Consider the following 21,572-nt stretch of genomic DNA (forward strand, 5'->3'; position numbering starts at 1 on the left):
GTAAAAATTTATGATAATAATTTATTAATCCCAGGAACGACCTTAATTGTGAAACATTTTCAGGTGCTGGGGCTGTTATGACCACTTCAATTTTTTCAGGTGACTTATGCAACCCTTCCTCATTAATTATGTGGCCACAATATGATATTTGATTTTGGAAAAATTCGCACTTGGGGTGATTTGCTCGTAGGCCCCGTTCTCTCAGCCTAGTGAGCACCTGCTCCAAATTGGCAAGGTGCTCATTGTCGTTTTCTCCTGTTATAAGGATGTCGTCTAGGTAGCATTGAGTCCCTGGAATCCCTTGGAGGACTTGCTCCATAACTCTTTACCAGATAGCTGGAGCGGATGCTACTCCGAAAACCAGTCGATTGTACCTTTGTGTGTATTTATCGTGAGATATTTTTTAGAGGCCTCTTCAACCTCCATCTGTAGATATGCCTGTGCCAAGTCAATTTTGGTGAAACGTTTCCCTCCGGATAGTGAGGCGAAAATATCTTCTATCCTCGGAAGAGGATACTGTACCGTGTGAAGCACCGGGTTTACAGTCACCTTGAAGTCTCCACAGATGCGAATTTTTCTCTGTTCTTCAGATTTATCATTATTCAATGCTTTTTTCATGACTGGAACGATGGGTGTTGCCCACTCGCTCCAATCTATTTTGGATAATACGCCTGCATTTTCCAAATTCTCCAGCTCTGCCTCGACTGCCGGACGTATTGCGTATGGCACCGGTCTTGCTTTAAAAAACTTGGGAATTGCTGCATCTTCCACTTTTATTGAGGCGGTGATGCCTTTCAAGGTTCCTAGTTTCTCTTGAAACACTTCTTTGGCGTTGGCCAAGATGTCTTTTAATCGTTCAGGTTTGATGTCATCATCGTTTTTTTTCTTACTGGTCACCGTCAGTGCCTGAATGGAGTGCCAGTCTCAACGTATTTTCCTGATCCATTCACGTCCCAACAGCAGTGGGCCACCATCTTGTAGAATGTATAAATACAACTTTTGTATTTCCTTGCCATTGTATACAACAGGCACCTTTATTTTTCATTTGGGGTATACTTTCTGCCCCGTATATGTTTTCAAGATAATGGATGTGTCTTTTAAAGGTATATGTGGAAATAGCCGCTCGTAATCCCGTCGATTTATGACGGTCAGAGCTGATCCTGTATCTAGCTCCATTTTAACTGGGGACCCTGCTATCGTGAGGGTAACCCAAATGGTCTGGTAATCATCTTTGGCAAGTACATTATGTAATTTGAGACAGCTTAATCTCTTGTTTTCGGAGTCGCTATCGCTCTTCTGGTCTTCGGAGCTACTGTCCGTCATCATTTGTACCTTTCTGTACTTTTCTTTATTGATTTTTTTTTCCTGTCTGTGGATTTATTTTGTCCAGATCGGCATACCCGTGCAATGTGTCCAATCTTTCCGCATTGCCGGCATGCTTTGTCCTTGAACCAGCAGTCTCTCTGGTCATGGGTGGACCTGCCGCAGTGATAACATCTCTCGAAACGCTGTGTCATTTCATGGGTGCCGAAGTCCTGTGTCTTTTGTTGTATTTCTGCAGCTCCTCTTGCAGCTGCTTCGTATGATACAGCCATACTGAAAGCCTTGTCCAGTGTTAAATCCTTTCCAGAAAGCAGCCTTTTCTGTGTTCCTTCACTTAAGAGACCGCAGACGAATTTGTCTCGAAGATTATCTGCTAGTCCTGCCCCGAATTGGCAGTGTTTTGATAGCTTTCTTAATTCGGTGAGGTAATCAGCGTTACTTTCATTCTTGTGTTGATTTCTCTTGAAGAATTTGAATCGTTCTGCTATCAGCAGCGGTGTTGGGTTTAAGTGCTCCTGTAGGGTATCAACAATTTCTTTAAAATTCTTGTCCTTTGGTTTGGCTGGAGTGATTAAATTTCGTAACAGCCCGTATGTCTTTGCGCCCATTAGATTTAGCAGTACTGAAGCTTTTTTTTCATCTTCTATTCCATTTGCAGTGCAATATACCTCCACTCTTTCCACATATGTGGTCCAATCCTCTATCTCGTTATCAAAAGCATCAATATTGCCAGACTTAGGCATCTTAGAAAAGATATGGCGCTTCCCGCGCTTTTCTTTCTTTTCTGCAGAAAAGATATGGCGCTTCCCGTGCATTCCTGCCGCTGCTGCCGATGACAACGCTGTTTCCCGCGGTTTCCGTTCTTTTTTTATTTATTTATTTACAGTTGGAGACTCGTTCCCGCCGGACTTTCTCTCTAGGTCTGAACGCCGACCTGCTTGCAGTGCCGGCCGTCTCCCGAGTGCTCCCTCCCCGTCTGTTACTGCTTGCCTCTGCCTTCGCTGCTTGGCCCAGCTGTAGAGCCAGCCGCTGGAGCCCCAGCCTGACGCCCAGGAAGGATTAGCGCAGTACCTGCCACCAGCTTGGCCAGCTGGTGAAACCACAGCTTCTTTCACTTTCTTGATTCTTCTGGACGCCAGAGGAATCGATGTCCTTGAGGTGCTGCCGAATTGCAGGTAAGTCCGTTTCCACTTCGTCGCCACTGTTGTGTCTGTGTGTAGATAAAGACACTGAAGACAGGAGTTGGTTTGATAGGTGTTCACTAAACAAAGTCTGGAGGGGAACTAACGGATACAACACAATATACAGGCTTATATAGCCCGAGTGGCCATTGCCGGCATTACAGTACACATGGGGCTCTTAAAGGCACATACACTACAGAAATAGCAGAGGCCCTGACCATCATTTTTCAATCCTCTCTGGCTTCAGGTGTGGTGCCAGAGGACTGGAGGACTGCTAACGTGGTACCCTTGTTTAAAAAGGGAGAAAAGGATAGACCGAGTAATTACAGGCCAGTCAGCCTAACCTCGGTGTTGGGAAAATTATTGGAAAGAATTCTGAAGGACAGGATAAATCTTCATTTAGAAAGACACGGATTAATCAAGGATAGTCAGCACGGATTTGTTAAGGGAAGGTCGTGTCTGACAAACTTGATTGAATTTTTCGAGGAGGTAACAAGGAGGGTAGATGAGGGTAGTGCATTTGATGTAGTGTATATGGACTTTAGCAAGGCTTTTGATAAGGTTCCACATGGCAGACTGGTCACGAAGTTAAAAGCCCATGGGATCCAGGGCAAAGTGTCAAGTTGGATTCAAAACTGGCTCGGAGACAGGAGGCAGGGGGTAATGGTTGATGGGTGTTTTTGTGACTGGAAGGCTGTTTACAGTGGGGTTCTGCAGGGCTCAGTACTAGGTCCCTTGCTTTTTGTGGTATACATCAATGATCTTGACTTGAATGTAGGAAGTATGATTAAGAAGTTTTCAGATGATACTAAAATCGGCTGTGTGGTTGATACTGAAGAAGGAAGCTGTAGACTGCAGGAAGATATCAATAAATTGGTCAGGTGGGCAGAACAGTGGCAAATGGAATTCAATCCGGAGAAGTGTGAGGTAATGCATTTGGGGAGGGCTAACAAGGAAAGGGAATACACAATAAATGGTAGGACACTGAGTAGTGTAGAGGAACAAAGGGACCTTGGAGTGCATGTCCACAGATCCCTGAAGGTAGCAGGCCAGGTAGATAAGGTGGTTAAGAAGGCATATGGAATGCTTGCCTTTATTAGCCGTGGCATAGAATACAAGAGCAGGGGGGTTATGCTTCAACTGTATAAAACACTAGTTAGGCCACAGCTAGAGTACTGTGTGCAGTTCTGGTCACCACATTACAGGAAAGATGTGATTGCACTAGAGAGGGTGCAGAGGAGATTTACAAGGATGTTGCCAGAAGTAGAGAATCTTAGCTATGAGGAAAGACTGGATAGGCTGGGTCTGTTTTCCTTGGAACAGAGGAGGCTGAGGGGAGACCTTATTGAGATGTATAAAATTATGAGGGGCATAGATAAAGTCAATAGAAAGGACCTATTTACCTTAGCAGAGGGGTCAAAAACCAGGGGGCTCAAATTTAAAGTAATTGGTGGAAGGTTTAGAGGGGATTTGAGGGGAAATTTCTTCACCCAGAGGGTTGTGGGGGTCTGGAACTCACTGCCTGAAAGGGTGGTAGAGGCAGGAACCCTAACCACATTTAAAAAGTACTTGGATGTGCACTTGGGATACTGTAACCTGCAGGGCTACGGACCAAGAGCTGGGAAGTGGGATTAGGCTGGATAGCTTTTTGTTGGCCGGCGCGGGCACGATGGGCCGAAATGGCCTCCTTCCATGCTGTGACTTTCTATGATTCTATTCTATGAATAAGATTGTGCAGGGGGCTCATGGGTGGTAAATCTCCCCCCCCCGTCAAAAGGGGGCATATTCCCCCCTCCCCCCAAGGGGCAAATCCTCCCTATAGGAGGCCCAAAGGGGAGAAGCCCCTCTGCACAAAGTGATCCAAATGAGTGCAGCACCGATCCGATCCCCTCCCTCTCCCCAGTGCGGCGCTCCCAGACCCCGGGCGGCCTCACCACCGCACCCCCCCTCCCCCCCCAGTCCGAGCTCCACCGTTACCTGCCGCCCCCCCACAGCGCTGGCTGTCGGCATTGGGTTGGGGAAGGGCCTCCCTCCGGACCCGCTCGCTGCTCCAGGTCCACCTCCTCACTCCTGGGCTATTCTCGCACCCAGCGGCCCGGCTCCCGGTCATGACTGTGAGCTTTGCCGGAAGCGATCCGGTCGAGCCACCGCTAGGTGTCGCGGGTAGCAGTCGCGTGAGCCAATCAGGACACGGGACACGGGACGCTGCAGTCAATTCATCTGCATCAGGATTGCAACCAATCAGCAACAGGGAAATAACAACCAATCAGCGTTGGCTAAACAGGTCTTCAGGCGCAGAAGGACTGATGCTGTTTTGGTGCGATCAACTAAAACTGGAACTTAACAAAAATACAACAAATGAAACTTAACAAATTAAATTGAAATTTGGTTGCCGGGTGTGATGATGCACTCCAGTCCCTGCAGCGCCCACCGGTCGCGGGAGGCCTCGAGCGTGCCGGCGGACACCGCGTGCTCCATCTCCAGGGCCACCCGGGCGCGAACATGGCCACGGAAGAGAGGCAGGGCAGTCGGGCCGAATGACCGCCTCGACCGCCCGCTGCCTGGACCAGTTGATGGCCACTTTGGCCAGGCCCAGGAGCAGTCCCACCAGGTCATTGGTAGTTGATGTCATGTGATTTGTGGTGGCCATCTTAAATTCAGTTCTTTCCAGCCTTTAGTTGGGACTGGGTGTTGAAGATGTGCTACCGGATTTTTAAGTTAATAAAGCCTAGATTAGAAAGGCAAATCTATTCTTTATTTCAATTGGAAAGAACTGAATTTAAGATGGCCACCACAAATCACATGACATCAACTACCAATGAGATTACAACATATATCCCAAGGCAGGAAACAAACAACCAATCACAATACTTCTTACTAAACATAAAGAATAATCACCACAAGGGGTATGTTGAATCTTTGTGGGGCCGGGAGGAAAAGGGGTGCTTCTCCAGGCTTTACTCCATACTGCGGCCCGCTGCTGGCCCAGACTCCCCTTGGCCTCTCCCATCTCCCTCCTCACCCCTTACCCCCTCCCCTCCCCTTCCCCTCCCCCTCCTCACCCCTTACCCCCTCCCATCTCCCTCCTCACCCCTTACCCCTTCCCCTCCCCCTCCTCACACCTTACCCCTCCCCTCCCCCTCCTCACCCCTTACCCCTCCCCTCCCCCTCCTCACACCTTACCCCTCCCCTCCCCCTCCTCACCCCTTACCCCTCCCCTCCCCCTCCTCACACCTTACCCCTCCCCTCCCCCTCCTCACCCCTTACCCATCCCCCTCCCCTCCCCCTCCTCACCCCTTACCCCTCCCCTCCCCCTCCTCACACCTTACCCCTACCCTCTCCCTCCTCACCCCTTACCCCCTCCCCCTCACCTCCCCCTCCTCACCCCTTACCCCTACCCTCTCCCTCCTCACCCCTTACCCCCTCCCCCTCACCTCCCCCTCCTCACCCCTTACCCCTTCCCCTCCCCCTCCTCACACCTTACCCCTCCCCTCCCCCTCCTCACCCCTTACCCCTCCCCCTCCCCTCCCCCTCCTCACCCCTTACCCCTCCCCCTCCCCTCCCCCTCCTCACACCTTACCCCTACCCTCTCCCTCCTCACCACTTACCCCCTCCCCCTCACCTCTCCCTCCTCACCCCTTACCCCTTCCCCTCCCCCTCCTCACCCCTTACCCCTCCCCTCCCCCTCCTCACACCTTACCCCTCCCCCTCCCCTCCCCCTCCTCACACCTTACCCCTCCCCCTCCCCTCCCCCTCCTCACACCTTACCCCTACCCTCTCCCTCCTCACCACTTACCCCCTCCCCCTCACCTCCCCCTCCTCACCCCTTACCCCCTCCCCTCCCCCTCCTCACCCCATAACCCCTCCCCCTCCGCTCCCCCTCCCCTCCCCTCCCCTTCCTCACTCCTTACCCCCTCCCCCTCCTCACCCCTTACCCCCGCCCCCTCCCCCTCCTCACCACTTACCCCACTCCCCCTCCTCACCCCTTCCCTCCCCTCCTCGCCCCTTACCCCCTCCCCTCCCCCTCCTCACCCCTTACCCCCTCCCCTCCCCCTCCTCACCCCTTACCCCTCCCCTCCCCCTCCTCACCCCTTCCCCCTCCCCTCCTCACCCCTTCCCTCCCCCTCCCCCTCCCCTGCCCCTCCTCACCTCTTACCCCTCCCCCTCCCCTCCCCTCCTCACCTCTTACCCTTCCCCTCCCCCTCCTCACCACTTACCCCCTCCCCCTCCCCCTCCTCACTCCCTCCCCCTCCCCCTCCTCATCCCTTACCTCCTCACCGCTCCCCTCACTTCAGCTTCCCCTTCCTTCTCCCTCCCCTCCCCTTACCCACTGCCCCTACCCCTCTGACACCTAAGCATCGCCTCTCTCCCCCAACCTACCTCCCTCCCCATTACGTCATGCTCCAAAGCATCAAACCTAGTTACAATCTAGCATAAATAGTTTACAAAATGAGTTGGGCAAAATCTGCAAATAGGCCAAACAATGCCGGGTGACATTTAATGCAGAAAAAAGCAAAATATTCTAACTGGGAAGGAAAAATGTGCAGGGGCTCCCTCGGTGAGTGCGGTTGAAACAGCGAAGGATGAAGTTGGAAGAGACCATGAAGTCTCGGCTGGCTTGATGTCAAACATGTCCAACCAACGTAGAGCAGCCATTGGCTAATCTCTGGGAAGTCATTGGAAGCACCTTGAATACAGCGACCAATCACTGAGACACAAGGGAGACATTCAATCAGTGACGGGTGTCTGAGATATGAGGCTCGGGCTATTCAGCCGGGTAAAGAAGCGTCTGAGAGGTGATCTTATAGAGATTGTAAATGGCAGGGAAATGGGAAATCCAGGACTAAATTACTTTAATTTCAATTGCACAAGAGGAGTGCAAGGGGAGCAAAGGTTCAAACTAGTAACGGGGTAATTTAGGACTAATATCAGGAGGGTCTTCAGTAAAAGACCAATCACCACGTGGGATGGGGAATCCCAGAGGGATGAGTGGAGGCGAAAACCCCAGAATCATCTAAGAACCTATTGGGTGCTGAAATTAGGGAAAGGGGACATTAGGGTACATTCGGAAGGCTAGGCTTAATGGGCTGAACAGCCTTTCTCCTCTGTGGTTATTTATTGACCCACTGACGTGAGTTATGGTGTTCAGCAGGAGAATACAATAAAGAAATAAAGAACTTGCATTTCTGTAGCACCTTTCACCACCTCAGGACGTCCCAAAACACGTTCCAGCCAGTGAAGTACTTTTGAAATGGAGTCACTGTTGTAATGTAGGAAACACGGCCGCCAATATGCGCACAGCAAGCTCCCACAAACAGCCATGCGATAAGGACCGGATAGTCTGTTATTTTAGTGATGTTGGTTGAGGGATAAATATTGGCCAGGACACCGAGGAGAATATAATCCGACACAGTGCTGAGGGAGTCTTCTTCTTCTTAGGCAGTCCTCAGAACCGAGGATGACTTGCTTCCACATTAAAAATGAGTTCTCAGGTGACTGATGAGTCCAATGCGGGACTACAGTCTCTGTCACAGGTGGGGCAGACGGTGGTTGAAGGGGCGGGTGGGTGGGGTGCTTGGGTTGACGTGCGCTCCTTGCGCTCCCTGCGCTTGGCTTCCGCTTGCTCCCGGCGAAGAGACTTGAGGTGTTCGGCGCCTTCCCAAATGCTTCTCCTCCACTTTGTGTGGTCCTGGGCCAGGGATTCCCAGGTGTCGGTGGGATGTTGCACTTTTTCAAGGAGGCTTTGAGGGTGTCCTTGAAGCGTTTCCTCTGCCCATCTGGGGCTCTCTTGCCGTGTCGGTGCTCCGAGTAGAGCGCTTGTTTTGGGAGTCTCGTATCGGGCATGCGGATGATGTGACCCATCCATTGGAGCTGATCGAGCATGGTCAAAGATTCGATGCTGGGGATGTTGGACTGAGCGAGAACACTGACGTTGGTGCGCCTATCCTGCCAATGGATTTGCAGGATCTTGCGGCGGCAGCGTTGGTGGTACATCTCCAGTGCTTTGAGGTGCCTGCTGTACATGAAATCCCTGCCGAGGCACTAAAACATGGCGGAGAAGCACTACTGGCGTGAATTCATGAACTCATTTCTCTTATCTGGAAGGAGGAGAGTATGCCAGGGGATCTCAGAGATGCCGTAATTGTGACCATCTTCAAGAAAGGTGACAAGTCCAATTACGGTAATTACAGAGGAGTTTCCCTGCTGTCTGCCACAGGGAAAGTCATCGCACGAATCCTCCTCAATCGCCTCCTCCCAGTAGCTGAAGAGCTCCTCCCAGAGTCGCAATGCGGATTCCGCCCACTATGGAGCACAATGGACATGATCTTCACCACGCGCCAATTACAAGAGAAATGCAGGGAACAGCACCGACCGCTGTACATGGCCTTCTCTGACCTCGCAAAGGCCTTTGACACTGTCAACCGTGAGGGATTATGGAGTGTCCTACTCAAATTCGGCTGCCCGCAAAAGTTTGTCATCATCCTCCGTCTGCTTCATGACGGCATGCTGAGGGTGTGCTGCACTGTCGGAGGTGACGTCTTTCTGATAAAACATTAAACCAAGGACCCGTCTGCCCTCTCACGTGGATGTAAGAGATGCCTCCGTACTTAATTCGAAGAAGATCAGGGGAGTTATCCTTGCTGTCTTGCCCAACATTTATCCCTCAACCAACATCACTTAAAACAGATGATCTGGTCATTTATCTCATTCCTGTTTGCTGGAGCTTGCTGTGCACAATTGGCTGCCGCCTTTCCTACATTTCAAAATTACTTCATTGGCTGTGAAGTGCTTTGGGGCGTCCCAAGAGGTGTAAAGTGCTGTAGAACTGCAAGTCCTTTGTATTCGTGTCAGGTCGGGTTGTACGGTACTCACTGGGCAGGGTATAATTGGCAGAGGTGCCCTGGTAGAGCAGTGGGTTCCAGATGGTGCAGGTGTAGCTGCCGTTGGAGCCGGTGGGAAACTCCATGGCGCTCCGCACCCGCACCCTGCCATCCCTGCTGTCTGTCTCGTGGGTCTGGGAGTATTTGGTAATGTTCGGTCCCCGCCAGTTTTGCCAGGATACACTCGGTGCTGGATACCATCCCGCGGACTCACAGATCAACACCGAGCGATTCTTCTTCGTGACAAAAGAGTAAAACCTGGGAGAGTGGCCGATGGCTGAAAGAGATGGAAGAAGAGGAATATATTTACCAGGTATCGTTGAATCCTTGGAAAAAGTTCAGGTAATTCAATGTTCAGAGAGCGGAATTTACATTAGGTTCATTTTTATCTCTGCACTAAGCTAATGCAATACATTACTTGAGTGGGGGGGGGGAGGATATTACGTCCTTACTCACTTTTACACATCAAGGTAACAAATAGATCAAGGGTTAGATACAAAGTAAAGCTCCCTCTACACTGTCCCATCAAACACTCCCAGGGCAGGTACAGCACGGGTTAGATACAAAGTAAAGCTCCCTCCACACTGTCCCATCAAACACTCCCAGGGCAGGTACAGCACGGGTTAGATACAGAGTAAAGCTCCCTCTACACTGTCCCATCAAACACTCCCAGGGCAGGTACAGCACGGGTTAGATACAGAGTAAAGCTCCCTCCACACTGTCCCATCAAACACTCCCAGGGCAGGTACAGCACGGGTTAGATACAGAGTAAAGCTCCCTCTACACTGTCCCATCAAACACGCCCAGGGCAGGTACAGCACGGGTTAGATACAGAGTAAAGCTCCCTCTACACTGTCCCATCAAACACTCCCAGGGCAGGTACAGCACGGGTTAGATACAGAATAAAGCTCCCTCTACACTGTCCCATCAAACACTCCCAGGGCAGGTACAGCACGGGTTAGATACAAAGTAAAGCTCCCTCCACACTGTCCCATCAAACACTCCCGGGGCAGGTACAGCACGGGTTAGATACAGAGTAAAGCTCCCTCCACACTGTCCCATCAAACACTCCCAGGGCAGGTACAGCACGGGTTAGATACAGAGTAAAGCTCCCTCTACACTGTCCCATCAAACACTCCAAGGGCAGGTACAGCACGGGTTAGATACAGAGTAAAGCTCCCTCTACACTGCCCCATCAAACACTCCCAGGGCAGGTACAGCACGGGTTAGATACAGAGTAAAGCTCCCTCTACACTGCCCCATCAAACACTCCCAGGGCAGGTACAGCACGGGTTAGATACAGAGTGAAGCTCCCTCTACACTGTCCCATCAAACACTCCCAGGGCAGGTACAGCACGGGTTAGATACAGAGTAAAGCTCCCTCTACACTGTCTCTTCAAACACACCCAGGGCAGGTACGGCACGGGTTAGATACAGAATAAAGCTCCCTCTACACTGTCCCATCAAACACTCCCAGGGCAGGTACAGCACGGGTTAGATACAAAGTAAAGCTCCCTCCACACTGTCCCATCAAACACTCCCAGGGCAGGTACAGCACGGGTTAGATACAGAGTAAAGCTCCCTCTACACTGTCCCATCAAACACTCCCAGGGCAGGTACAGCACGGGTTAGATACAGAGTAAAGCTCCCTCCACACTGTCCCATCAAACACTCCCAGGGCAGGTACAGCACGGGTTAGATACAGAGTAAAGCTCCCTCTACACTGTCCCATCAAACACGCCCAGGGCAGGTACAGCACGGGTTAGATACAGAGTAAAGCTCCCTCTACACTGTCCCATCAAACACTCCCAGGGCAGGTACAGCACGGGTTAGATACAGAATAAAGCTCCCTCTACACTGTCCCATCAAACACTCCCAGGGCAGGTACAGCACGGGTTAGATACAAAGTAAAGCTCCCTCCACACTGTCCCATCAAACACTCCCGGGGCAGGTACAGCACGGGTTAGATACAGAGTAAAGCTCCCTCCACACTGTCCCATCAAACACTCCCAGGGCAGGTACAGCACGGGTTAGATACAGAGTAAAGCTCCCTCTACACTGTCCCATCAAACACTCCAAGGGCAGGTACAGCACGGGTTAGATACAGAGTAAAGCTCCCTCTACACTGCCCCATCAAACACTCCCAGGGCAGGTACAGCACGGGTTAGATACAGAGTAAAGCTCCCTCTACACTGCCCCATCAAACACTCCCAGGGCAGGTACAGCACGGGTTAGATACAGAGTGAAGCTCCCTCTACACTGCACTGTCCCATCAAACACTCCCAGGGCAGGTACAGCACGGGTTAGATACAGAGTAAAGCTCCCTCTACACTGTCACATCAAACACTCCCAGGGCAGGTACAGCACGGGTTAGATACAGAGTAAAGCTCCCTCTACACTGTCACATCAAACACTCCCAGGGCAGGTACAGCACGGGTTAGATACAGAGTAAAGCTCCCTCTACACTGTCACATCAAACACGCCCAGGGCTGGCACAGCACGGGTTAGATACAGAGTAAAACTCCCTCTACACTGTCCCGTCAAAAACTGCCAGGGCAGGTACAGCACGGGTTAGATACAGAGTAAAGCTCCCTCTACACTGTCCCATCAAACACTCCCAGGGCAGGTACAGCACGGGTTAGATACAGAGTAAAGCTCCCTCTACACTGTGCCATCAAACACTCCCAGGGCAGCTACAGCACGGGTTAGGTACAGAGTAAACCTTCCTCTACACTGTCCCATCAAACACTCCCAGAGCAGGTACAGAACGGGTTAGATACAGAGTAAAGCTCCCTCTACACTGTCCCATCAAACACGCCCAGGGCAGGTACAGCACGGGTTAGATACAGAGTAAACCTCCCGCTACACTGCCCCTTCAAATTCTCCCAGGGCAGGTACAGCACGGGTTAGATACAGAGTAAACCTCCCTCTACACTGCCCCATCAAACACTCACAGGGCAGGTGCAGCACGGGTTAGACAGAGAGTAAAACTTCCTCTACACTGTCCCATGAAACACCCCCAGGGCAGGTACAGCACGGGTTAGATACAGAGTAAGCTGCCTCTACACTGTCCCATCAAATACTGCCAGGGCAGGTAATGCGCGGGTTAGATACAGAGTAAAGCTCCCTCTACACTGTCCCATCAAACACTCCCAGGGCAGGTACAGCACGGGTTTGATACAGAGCAAAGCTCCCTCTACACTGTCCCATCAAACGCTCACAGGGCAGGTGCAGCATGGGTTAGATACAGAGTAAAGCTCCCTCTAAACTGCCCCATCAAACATTCCCAGGGCAGGTACAGCACAGGTAAGATACAGAGTAAAGCTCCCTCTACACTCTCCCATCAAACACTCCCAGGGCGGGTACAGCACAGGTTAGATACAGAGTAAAGCTCCCTCTACACTCTCCCATCAAACACTCCCAGGGCAGGTACAGCATGGGTTAGATACAGAGTAATCTCCCTCTGCACTGTCCCATCCAACAATCCCAGGGCAGGTACAGCATGGGTTAGATACAGAGTAAAGCTCCCTCTACACTGTCTCTTCAAACACACCCAGGGCAGGTACGGCACGGGTTAGATACAGAGTAAAGCTCCCTCTGCACTGTCCCATCAAACACTCCCAGGGCAGGTACAGCACGGGTTAGATACAGAGTAAAGCTCCCTCTACACTGTCCCCATCAAACACTCCCAGGGCAGGTACAGCACGGGTTAGATACAGAGTAAAGCTCCCTCTACACTGTCCCATCAAACGCTCACAGGGTACAGCATGGTTTAGATACAGAGTAAAGCTCCCTCTAAACTGTCCCATCAAACATTCCCAGGGCAGGTACAGCACGGGTTAGATACAGAGTAAAGCTCCCTCGACACTGTCCCATCAAACACTCCCAGGGCAGGTACAGCACGGTTTAGATACAGAGTAAAGCTCCCTCTACACTGTCCCATCAAACACTCCCAGGGCAGGTACAGCACGTGTTAGATACAGAGTAAAGCTCCCTCTGCACTGTCCCATCAACCACGCCCAGGGCAGGTAAAGCACGGGTTAGATACAAAGTAAAGCTCCCTCTACACTGTCCCATCAAACACTCCCAGGGCAGGTACAGCACGGGTTAGATACAGAGTAAAGCTCCCTCTACACTGTCCCATCAAACACTCCCAGGGCAGGTACAGCACGGGTTAGATACACAGAAAAGCTCCCTCTACACTGTCCATCAAACACTCCCAGAGCAGGTACAGCACGGGTTAGATACACAGAAAAGCTCCCTCTACACTGTCCCATCAAACACTCCCAGGGCAGCTACAGCACGGGTTAAATACAGAGTAAAGCTCCCTCTACACTGTCCCATCAAACACTCCCAGAGTAGGTACAGCACTGGTTAGGTACAGAGTAAAGCTCCTGCTACACTGCCCCATCAAGCACTCCCAGGGCAGGTACAGCACGGGTTAGATACAGAGTAAAGCTCCCTCTAAACTGTCACATCAAACGCTCCCAGGGCAGGTACAGCACGGGATAGATACAGAGTAAAGCTCCCTCTACACTGTCCCATGAAAAACTCCCAGGGCAGGTACAGCACGGGTTAGATACAGAGTAAGACTCCCTCTACACTGTCCCATCAAAAACTGCCAGGGCAGGTGTGATGAAATATTCCATTCATCACTCATCAGTATTTCTCTGCCTGTGACTGTGGTTGGTTTCAATTTCATCTCCATTGTATTGTACTGTGTGTAGGGCTCCGCCCATACCTGGCTCCTATGTAAGCTGGCCCAGCCTGCAGCACACCCAGTATGGCAGACCTCTGGATGGAAGATACATTCTCCTCTGTGTGTTACCTTCTAAGTCAATAAAAGCCTTGTTTTGTTTCGCTAAGATCGAGTCTCGGATTTATTGAGGCACATCAATTTTATTGACTTAATTTTCAACACAATGGATCAACTCTTGAAACCCGAACGTTTGGATTTGGACCAGCATGCTTCGGACGCATCGGCACGCTTCGGACACTGGTTTATGTGTATGGAATTCTTCCTGGACAATTCCGCAGCCGTCAAAGACGCTACGGACGCTGCGAGTATGAAACTCGGAATTCTGCGGAATTGGGTAAGCCACCGGGTTTACCCCCTCATCCAAGACGCCGACACGTACCCGGCCACCTGCGACATCTTAAAGGCGCATTACCAGCAGCCTACGAATGAGGTGTATGCTAGGCATCTGCTCGCTACTCGCGCACAGCGACCTGGGGAATCGGTGGAGGAGTTCCTAGGCACCCTGAAAACGCTTGGCAAAGACTGCAAGTGCCAAGATGTAAAAGCCGCAGTGTACACTGACAAGCTTGTTCGCGATGCCTTTATCACAGGCCTCAGCTCCACTTACATCCGGCAGAGACTGCTGGAAAAAACGGGATTGGACCTGAAACAGGCTGCGGAGACAGCGCGATCCCTGGATGTGGCCCAGAGAAACTCGGACGCCTACTCTTCAGCCCGCGCCGTCCACGCCGCCACGTGTGCACCAAGGGCGCCGCCATCTTGGAAGGCATCTTCCCCGCCCGGCAGCCCGACACCGTCGGGGCCCCGCTCTCCCCCCAGAAGCCCTACGACAGCCGCGACGCGTCGGGGACCCAACTGCTACTTCTGCGGGCAGCCGAAGCACACCAGAAACCTGTGCCCGGCGAAAGGCACCACCTGCTTTAAGTGCGGTAAGAAGGGGCACTTCGGGAAGGTGTGCAGAGGGAACCCCGCCGGAAAACCCGCCACCGCCGCGTGTGCGCCGTGGGAGCGGCCATCTTGGACGCCATCTTGCCCGACCTCGTGGGGTCCGCCATCTTGTGAGCAGACAGCGTGGACGCCATCTTGTCTCGATCAGGGCCCTACAGTGGCATCGGTCACAGTGGACCAGACCAGGCCGCACCCGCTATCCAAATCAATGGTGGACATCGAGGTAAACGGGTGCAGGGTTAAATGTTTAATTGACAGTGGAAGCACGGAGAGTTTTATCCACCCTGAACTGGTACAACAACTCTCCCTAAAGGTGGTCCCTACTCGGGGTACCATCTCTATGGCTGATAAAACCCAGACATCGACCATTATGGGTTACTGCACGGTACAATTGTCCGTTAACGGAACTGTATACGATAATTTTAAAGTATTAATCATGAAGAATCTATGTGCGAGCATGATCTTGGGCCTGGATTTCCAGTGCTACCACCAAAGCATCACGCTCAATTACGGTGGGTCCCAGCCGCCCCTCACAATGTGCGGTCTGGCTACCCTGAAGGTAAAGCCGCCTTCGCTATTCGCGAACCTTACCCCTAACTGCCGGCCAATAGCGACCAAAAGCAGGAGGTACAGCTGGGAGGACAGGCGGTTTATCGCGACCGAGGTAGACAGGCTCCTGAAAGAGCGCATTATTGAACGCAGCAATAGCCCGTGGCGCGCCCAAGTGGTGGTGGTAAGGGGTAGCGAGAAGAAACGGATGGTGATCGACTATAGCCAAACGATCAACAGGTACACCCAACTAGATGCCTACCCGCTACCCCGCATATCAGAAATGGTGAACCAAATCGCCCAATACCGGGTGTTCTCCACCATCGACCTCAAGTCAGCGTACCACCAGCTCCCTATCAGACCAGAGGACCGCCCGTACACCGCCTTCGAGGCGAACGGACGCCTCTACCAATTCCTCAGGGTCCCCTTTGGGGTGACGAATGGGGTCTCGGTCTTCCAGAGGGAGATGGACCGCATGGTCGATGACCACCACTTGCAGGCAACCTTCCCCTACCTTGACAACGTCACCATCTGCGGTCACAACCAGCAGGATCACGACTCGAACCTCGAGAGGTTCCTGAAAACCGCACAAAAACTCAACCTCACCTACAATGAGGACAAGTGCGTTTACAACACCACGCGCCTCTGCATACTAGGCAGCGTGGTGGAGAATGGGGAAATCGGACCAGACCACGACCGATTGCGCCCCCTACGGGAACTGCCCCTGCCCAACACTCCCAAAGCCCTGAAAAGGTGCCTGGGGTTATTTTCTTATTATTCCCAATGGGTCCCCAACTACTCCGACAAAGCCCGCCCCCTCTTGAAAGCATCCTCTTTTCCGCTCTCTGCTGAGGCCCATGCCGCCTTCAAAAGCATTAAGCAGGATATTGAGCGGGCCACGCTACAGGCAGTGGACGAGAACACTCCCTTTCAAGTGGAAAGTGATGCGTCTGACTTTGCCTTGGCGGCCACCCTCAACCAGGCGGGGCGGCCCGTAGCTTTCTTCTCGAGGACCCTCCGAGGGCCCGAGATCAGACACTCCTCCGTAGAAAAGGAGGCCCAAGCCATCATGGAGGCAGTGCGCCACTGGCGCCACTACCTAGCCGGCAAACGCTTCACCCTACTTACCGACCAGCGGTCGGTAGCGTTTATGTTCAATAATAAACAGAGGGGGAAGATTAAAAATGATAAGATTCTTAGGTGGCGGATCGAGCTCTCCACCTTCGATTATGACATCATTTACCGGCCAGGGGCCCTTAACGAATCCCCCAACGCCCTCTCACGAGGGATGTCTGCCAGCGCCACCGGGGATCGGCTACAGACCCTCCACAATGACCTCTGCCACCCAGGGGTCACGCGGCTGTTCCACTTCATAAAGTCCCGCAACTTACCCTACTCGATTGAGGAAGTTCGGTCCCTGACCAGGAACTGTCGCACTTGCGCTGAGTGCAAGCCTCGGTTCTACCGCCCAGATAGAGCCCACTTAATCAAAGCTACACGGCCCTTTGAGCGGCTCAGCTTAGATTTCAAGGGCACCCTCCCATCCGTCGACCGCAATGTTTACTTCCTGAACATTGTGGACTAATACTCTCATTTCCCATTCGCCTTCCCCTGCCCAGACATGACCAGCGCCACGGTCATTAAATGCCTCAACAGCCTGTTCTGCCTGTTCGGTATGCCAAGCTACATCCATACAGATAGGGGGGCGTCCTTCATGAGTGAAGAGCTACGCCAGTACATGCTGTCCAGGGGGATCGCCACGAGCCGTACCACCAGCTACAACCCCCGGGGTAACGGTCAAGTGGAGCGAGAGAACGGGACAGTATGGAAAGCAGTCACTCTAGCTCTAAGGACCAAAGGCCTCCCTATCTCCCGCTGGCAGGAAGTCCTCCCAGATGTGCTCCATTCGATACGGTCGCTATTGTGTACTGCCACTAATGCCACGCCTCACGAGCAAATGTTTGTCTTTCCCCGGAAATCCACCTCAGGCATATCCATGCCGTCATGGCTCTCCACCCCAGGTCCGGTATTCGTGCGAAGGCATGTGAGGGGCCACAAGATGGACCCTCTCATGGAGTCAGTGCACCTACTCCACGCCAACCCCCAATATGCGTATGTCCGGCACGCCGACGGAAGGGAGGACACCGTGTCCATAAAAGACGTCGCCCCAGCCGGTAACGACAACAACCACGACAACAGCAGCAACAACGACCACAGCAACTCTGACCCACCCACTACTCTTTCATCACCCCCGGAAGAACATCGACCAACGGTACCCCCACCAACCACCCCTTCAACAACCCTGGCGGCACCCCCGGCAGAGACCCAGGAGGCCACCGGGGACACCCAGCCGACACCCGCGGCACCACAACAGCCACGTCGGTCGCAGAGGACTATCAAACCCCCGAACAGACTAAATCTATAGAAGGGGTGAATGTGATGAAATATTCCATTCATCACTCATCAGTATTTCTCTGCCTGTGACTGTGGTTGGTTTCAGTTTCATTTCCATTGTATTGTACTGTGTGTAGGGCTCCGCCCATACCTGGCTCCTATGTAAGCTGGCCCAGCCTGCAGCACACCCAGTATGGCAGACCTCTGGATGGAAGATACATTCTCCTATGTGTGTTACCTTCTAAGTCAATAAAAGCCTTGTTTTGTTTCGCTAACATCGAGTCTCGGATTTATTGAGGCACATCAGCAGGTACAGCACGGGTTAGAAACAGAGTAAAGCTCCCTCTACACTGTCCCATCAAACACTTCCAGGGCAGGTACAGCACGGGTTAGATACAGAGTAAAGCTCCCTCTACACTGTGCCATCAAACACTCCCAGGGCAGCTACAGCATGGGTTAGATACAGATTAAAGCTCCCTCTACACTGTCCCATCAAACACGCCCAGGGCTGTTACAGCACGGGTTAGATACAGAGTAAAGCTCCCTCTACACTGTGCCATCAAACACTCCCAGGGCAGCTACAGCACGGGTTAGATACAGATTAAAGCTCCCTCTACACTGTCCCATCAAACACGCCCAGGGCTGTTACAGCACGGGTTAGATACAGAGTAAAGCTCCCTCGACACTGTCCCATCAAACACTCCCAGGGCAGGTACAGCACGGGTTAGATACAGATTAGCTCTCCCTCTACACTGTCTCATCAAACACTCCCAGGGCAGGTACACCACGGGTTAAATACAGAGTAAACCTCCCTCTACACTGTCCCATCAAACACTGCCAGAGCAGGTACAGCACGGGTTAGGTACAGAGTAATGCTCCCTCTACACTGTCCCATCAAACACTCCTAGGGCAGGTACAGCACGGGTTAGATACAGAGTAAAACTCCCTCTACACTGACCAATCAAACACTCCCAGGGCAGGTACAGCATGGGTTAGATATAGAGTAAAGCTCCCTCTACACTGCCCCATCAAACACTCACAGTGCAGGTGCAGCACGGGTTAGATACAGAGTAAAACTTCCTCTACACTGTCCCATCAAACATGCCCAGGGCAGGTACAGCACGGGTTAGATACAGAGTAAAACTCCCTCCACACTGTCCCATCAAAAACTGCCAGGGCAGGTACAGCACGGGTTAGATACAGAGTAAAGCTCCCTCTACACTGTCCCATCAAACACTCCCAGGGCAGGTACAGCACGGGTTAGATACAGAGTAAAGCTCCCTCTACACTGTCCCATCAAACACTCCCAGGGCAGCTACAGCACGGGTTAGGTACAGAGTAAACCTTCCACTACACTGTCCCATCAAACACTCCCAGAGCAGGTACAGAACGGGTTAGATACAGAGTTAAGCTCCCTCTACACTGTCCCATCAAACACGCCCAGGGCAGGTACAGCACGGGTTAGATACAGAGTAAACCTCGCTCTACACTGCCCCATCAAACACTCACAGGGCAGGTGCAGCAGGGGTTAGATAGAGAGTAAAACTTCCTCTACACTCTCCCATGAAACACCCCCAGGGCAGGTACAGCACGGGTTAGACACAGAGTAAGCTCCCTCTACACTGTCCCATCAAATACTGCCAGGGCAGGTCATGCGCGGGTTAGATACAGAGTAAAGCTCCCTCTACACTGTCCCATCAAACACTCCCAGGGCAGGTACAGCACGGGTTTGGTACAGAGCAAAGCTCCCTCTACACTGTCCCATCAAACGCTCACAGGGCAGGTGCAGCATGGGTTAGATACAGAGTAAAGCTCCCTCTAAACTGCCCCATCAAACATTCCCAGGGAAGGTACAGCACAGGTAAGATACAGAGTAAAGCTCCCTCTACACTCTCCCATCAAACACTCCCAGGGCAGGTACAGCACAGGTTAGATACAGAGTAAAGCTCCCTCTACACTGTCCCATCAAACACTCCCAGGGCAGGTACAGCACGGGTTAGGTAAACAGTAAACTTCCCTCTACACTGTCCCATCAAACTCTCCCAGGTTTGGGACATCACGGGTTAGATACAGAGTAAAGCTCCCTCTGCACTGTCCCATCCAACACTCCCAGGGCAGGTACAGCACGGGTTAGATACAGAGTAATCTCCCTCTGCACTGTCCCATCCAACACTCCCAGGGCAGGTACAGCATGGGTTAGATATAGAGTAAAGCTCCCTCTACACTGCCCCATCAAACACTCACACTGCAGTTGCAGCACGGGTTAGATACAGAGTAAAACTTCCTCTACACTGTCCCATCAAACACGCCCAGGGCAGGTACAGCACGCGTTAGATACAGAGTAAAACTCCCTCTACACTGTCCCATCAAAAACTGCCAGGGCAGGTACAGCACGGGTTAGATACAGAGTAAAGCTCCCTCTACACTGTCCCATCAAACACTCCCAGGGCAGGTACAGCACGGGTTAGATACAGAGTAAAGCTCCCTCTACACTGTGCCATCAAACACTCCCAGGGCAGCTACAGCACGGGTTAGGTACAGAGTAAACCTTCCACTACACTGTCCCATCAAACACTCCCAGAGCAGGTACAGAACGGGTTAGATACAGAGTTAAGCTCCCTCTACACTGTCCCATCAAACACGCCCAGGGCAGGTACAGCACGGGTTAGATACAGAGTAAACCTCCCGCTACACTGCCCCATTAAATTCTCCCAGGGCAGGTACAGCACGGGTTAGGTACAGAGTAAACCTCGCTCTACACTGCCCCATCAAACACTCACAGGGCAGGTGCAGCAGGGGTTAGATAGAGAGTAAAACTTCCTCTACACTGTCCCATGAAACACCCCCAGGGCAGGTACAGCACGGGTTAGACACAGAGTAAGCTCCCTCTACACTGTCCCATCAAATACTGCCAGGGCAGGTCATGCGCGGGTTAGATACAGAGTAAAGCTCCCTCTACACTGTCCCATCAAACACTCCCAGGGCAGGTACAGCACGGGTTTGATACAGAGCAAATCTCCCTCTACACTGTCCCATCAAACGCTCACAGGGCAGGTGCAGCATGGGTTAGATACAGAGTAAAGCTCCCTCTAAACTGCCCCATCAAACATTCCCAGGGAAGGTACAGCACAGGTAAGATACAGAGTAAAGCTCCCTCTACACTCTCCCATCAAACACTCCCAGGGCAGGTACAGCACAGGTTAGATACAGAGTAAAGCTCCCTCTACACTGTCCCATCAAACACTCCCAGGGCAGGTACAGCTCGGGTAAGGTAAACAGTAAACATCCCTCTACACTGTCCCATCAAACACTCCCAGGTTTGGGACAGCACGGGTTGATACAGAGGAAAGCTCCCTCTGAACTGTCCCATCAAACACTCCCAGGGCAGGTACAGCATGGGTTAGATACAGAGTAATCTCCCTCTGCACTGTCCCATCCAACACTCCCAGGGCAGGTACAGCATGGGTTAGATACAGAGTAAAGCTCCCTCTACACTGTCCCCATCAAACACTCCCAGGGCAGGTACAGCACGGGTTA

The 21,572-nt window shown here is 52.1% G+C and overlaps 1 protein-coding gene across 1 annotated transcript in view; it reads right to left on the reverse strand.

Annotated features, from left to right (window-relative positions):
• The window catches only part of LOC147120844 (V-set domain-containing T-cell activation inhibitor 1-like), a 43,988-nt gene that overhangs the window by 17,166 nt on the left and 5,250 nt on the right, over positions 1–21,572 (reverse strand). Inside the window, exon 2 of the mRNA XM_085977216.1 lies at positions 9,295–9,662. Within this exon, the coding sequence (XP_085833342.1) occupies positions 9,295–9,662 (368 nt within the window). The remainder of the gene's footprint in view (positions 1–9,294; positions 9,663–21,572) is intronic.

Source organism: Somniosus microcephalus, chromosome 3 (genome assembly GCF_052327205.1).
Source record: "Somniosus microcephalus isolate GS21.2 chromosome 3, FLI_Smic_1.0, whole genome shotgun sequence".
Lineage (NCBI taxonomy): Eukaryota > Metazoa > Chordata > Chondrichthyes > Squaliformes > Somniosidae > Somniosus > Somniosus microcephalus.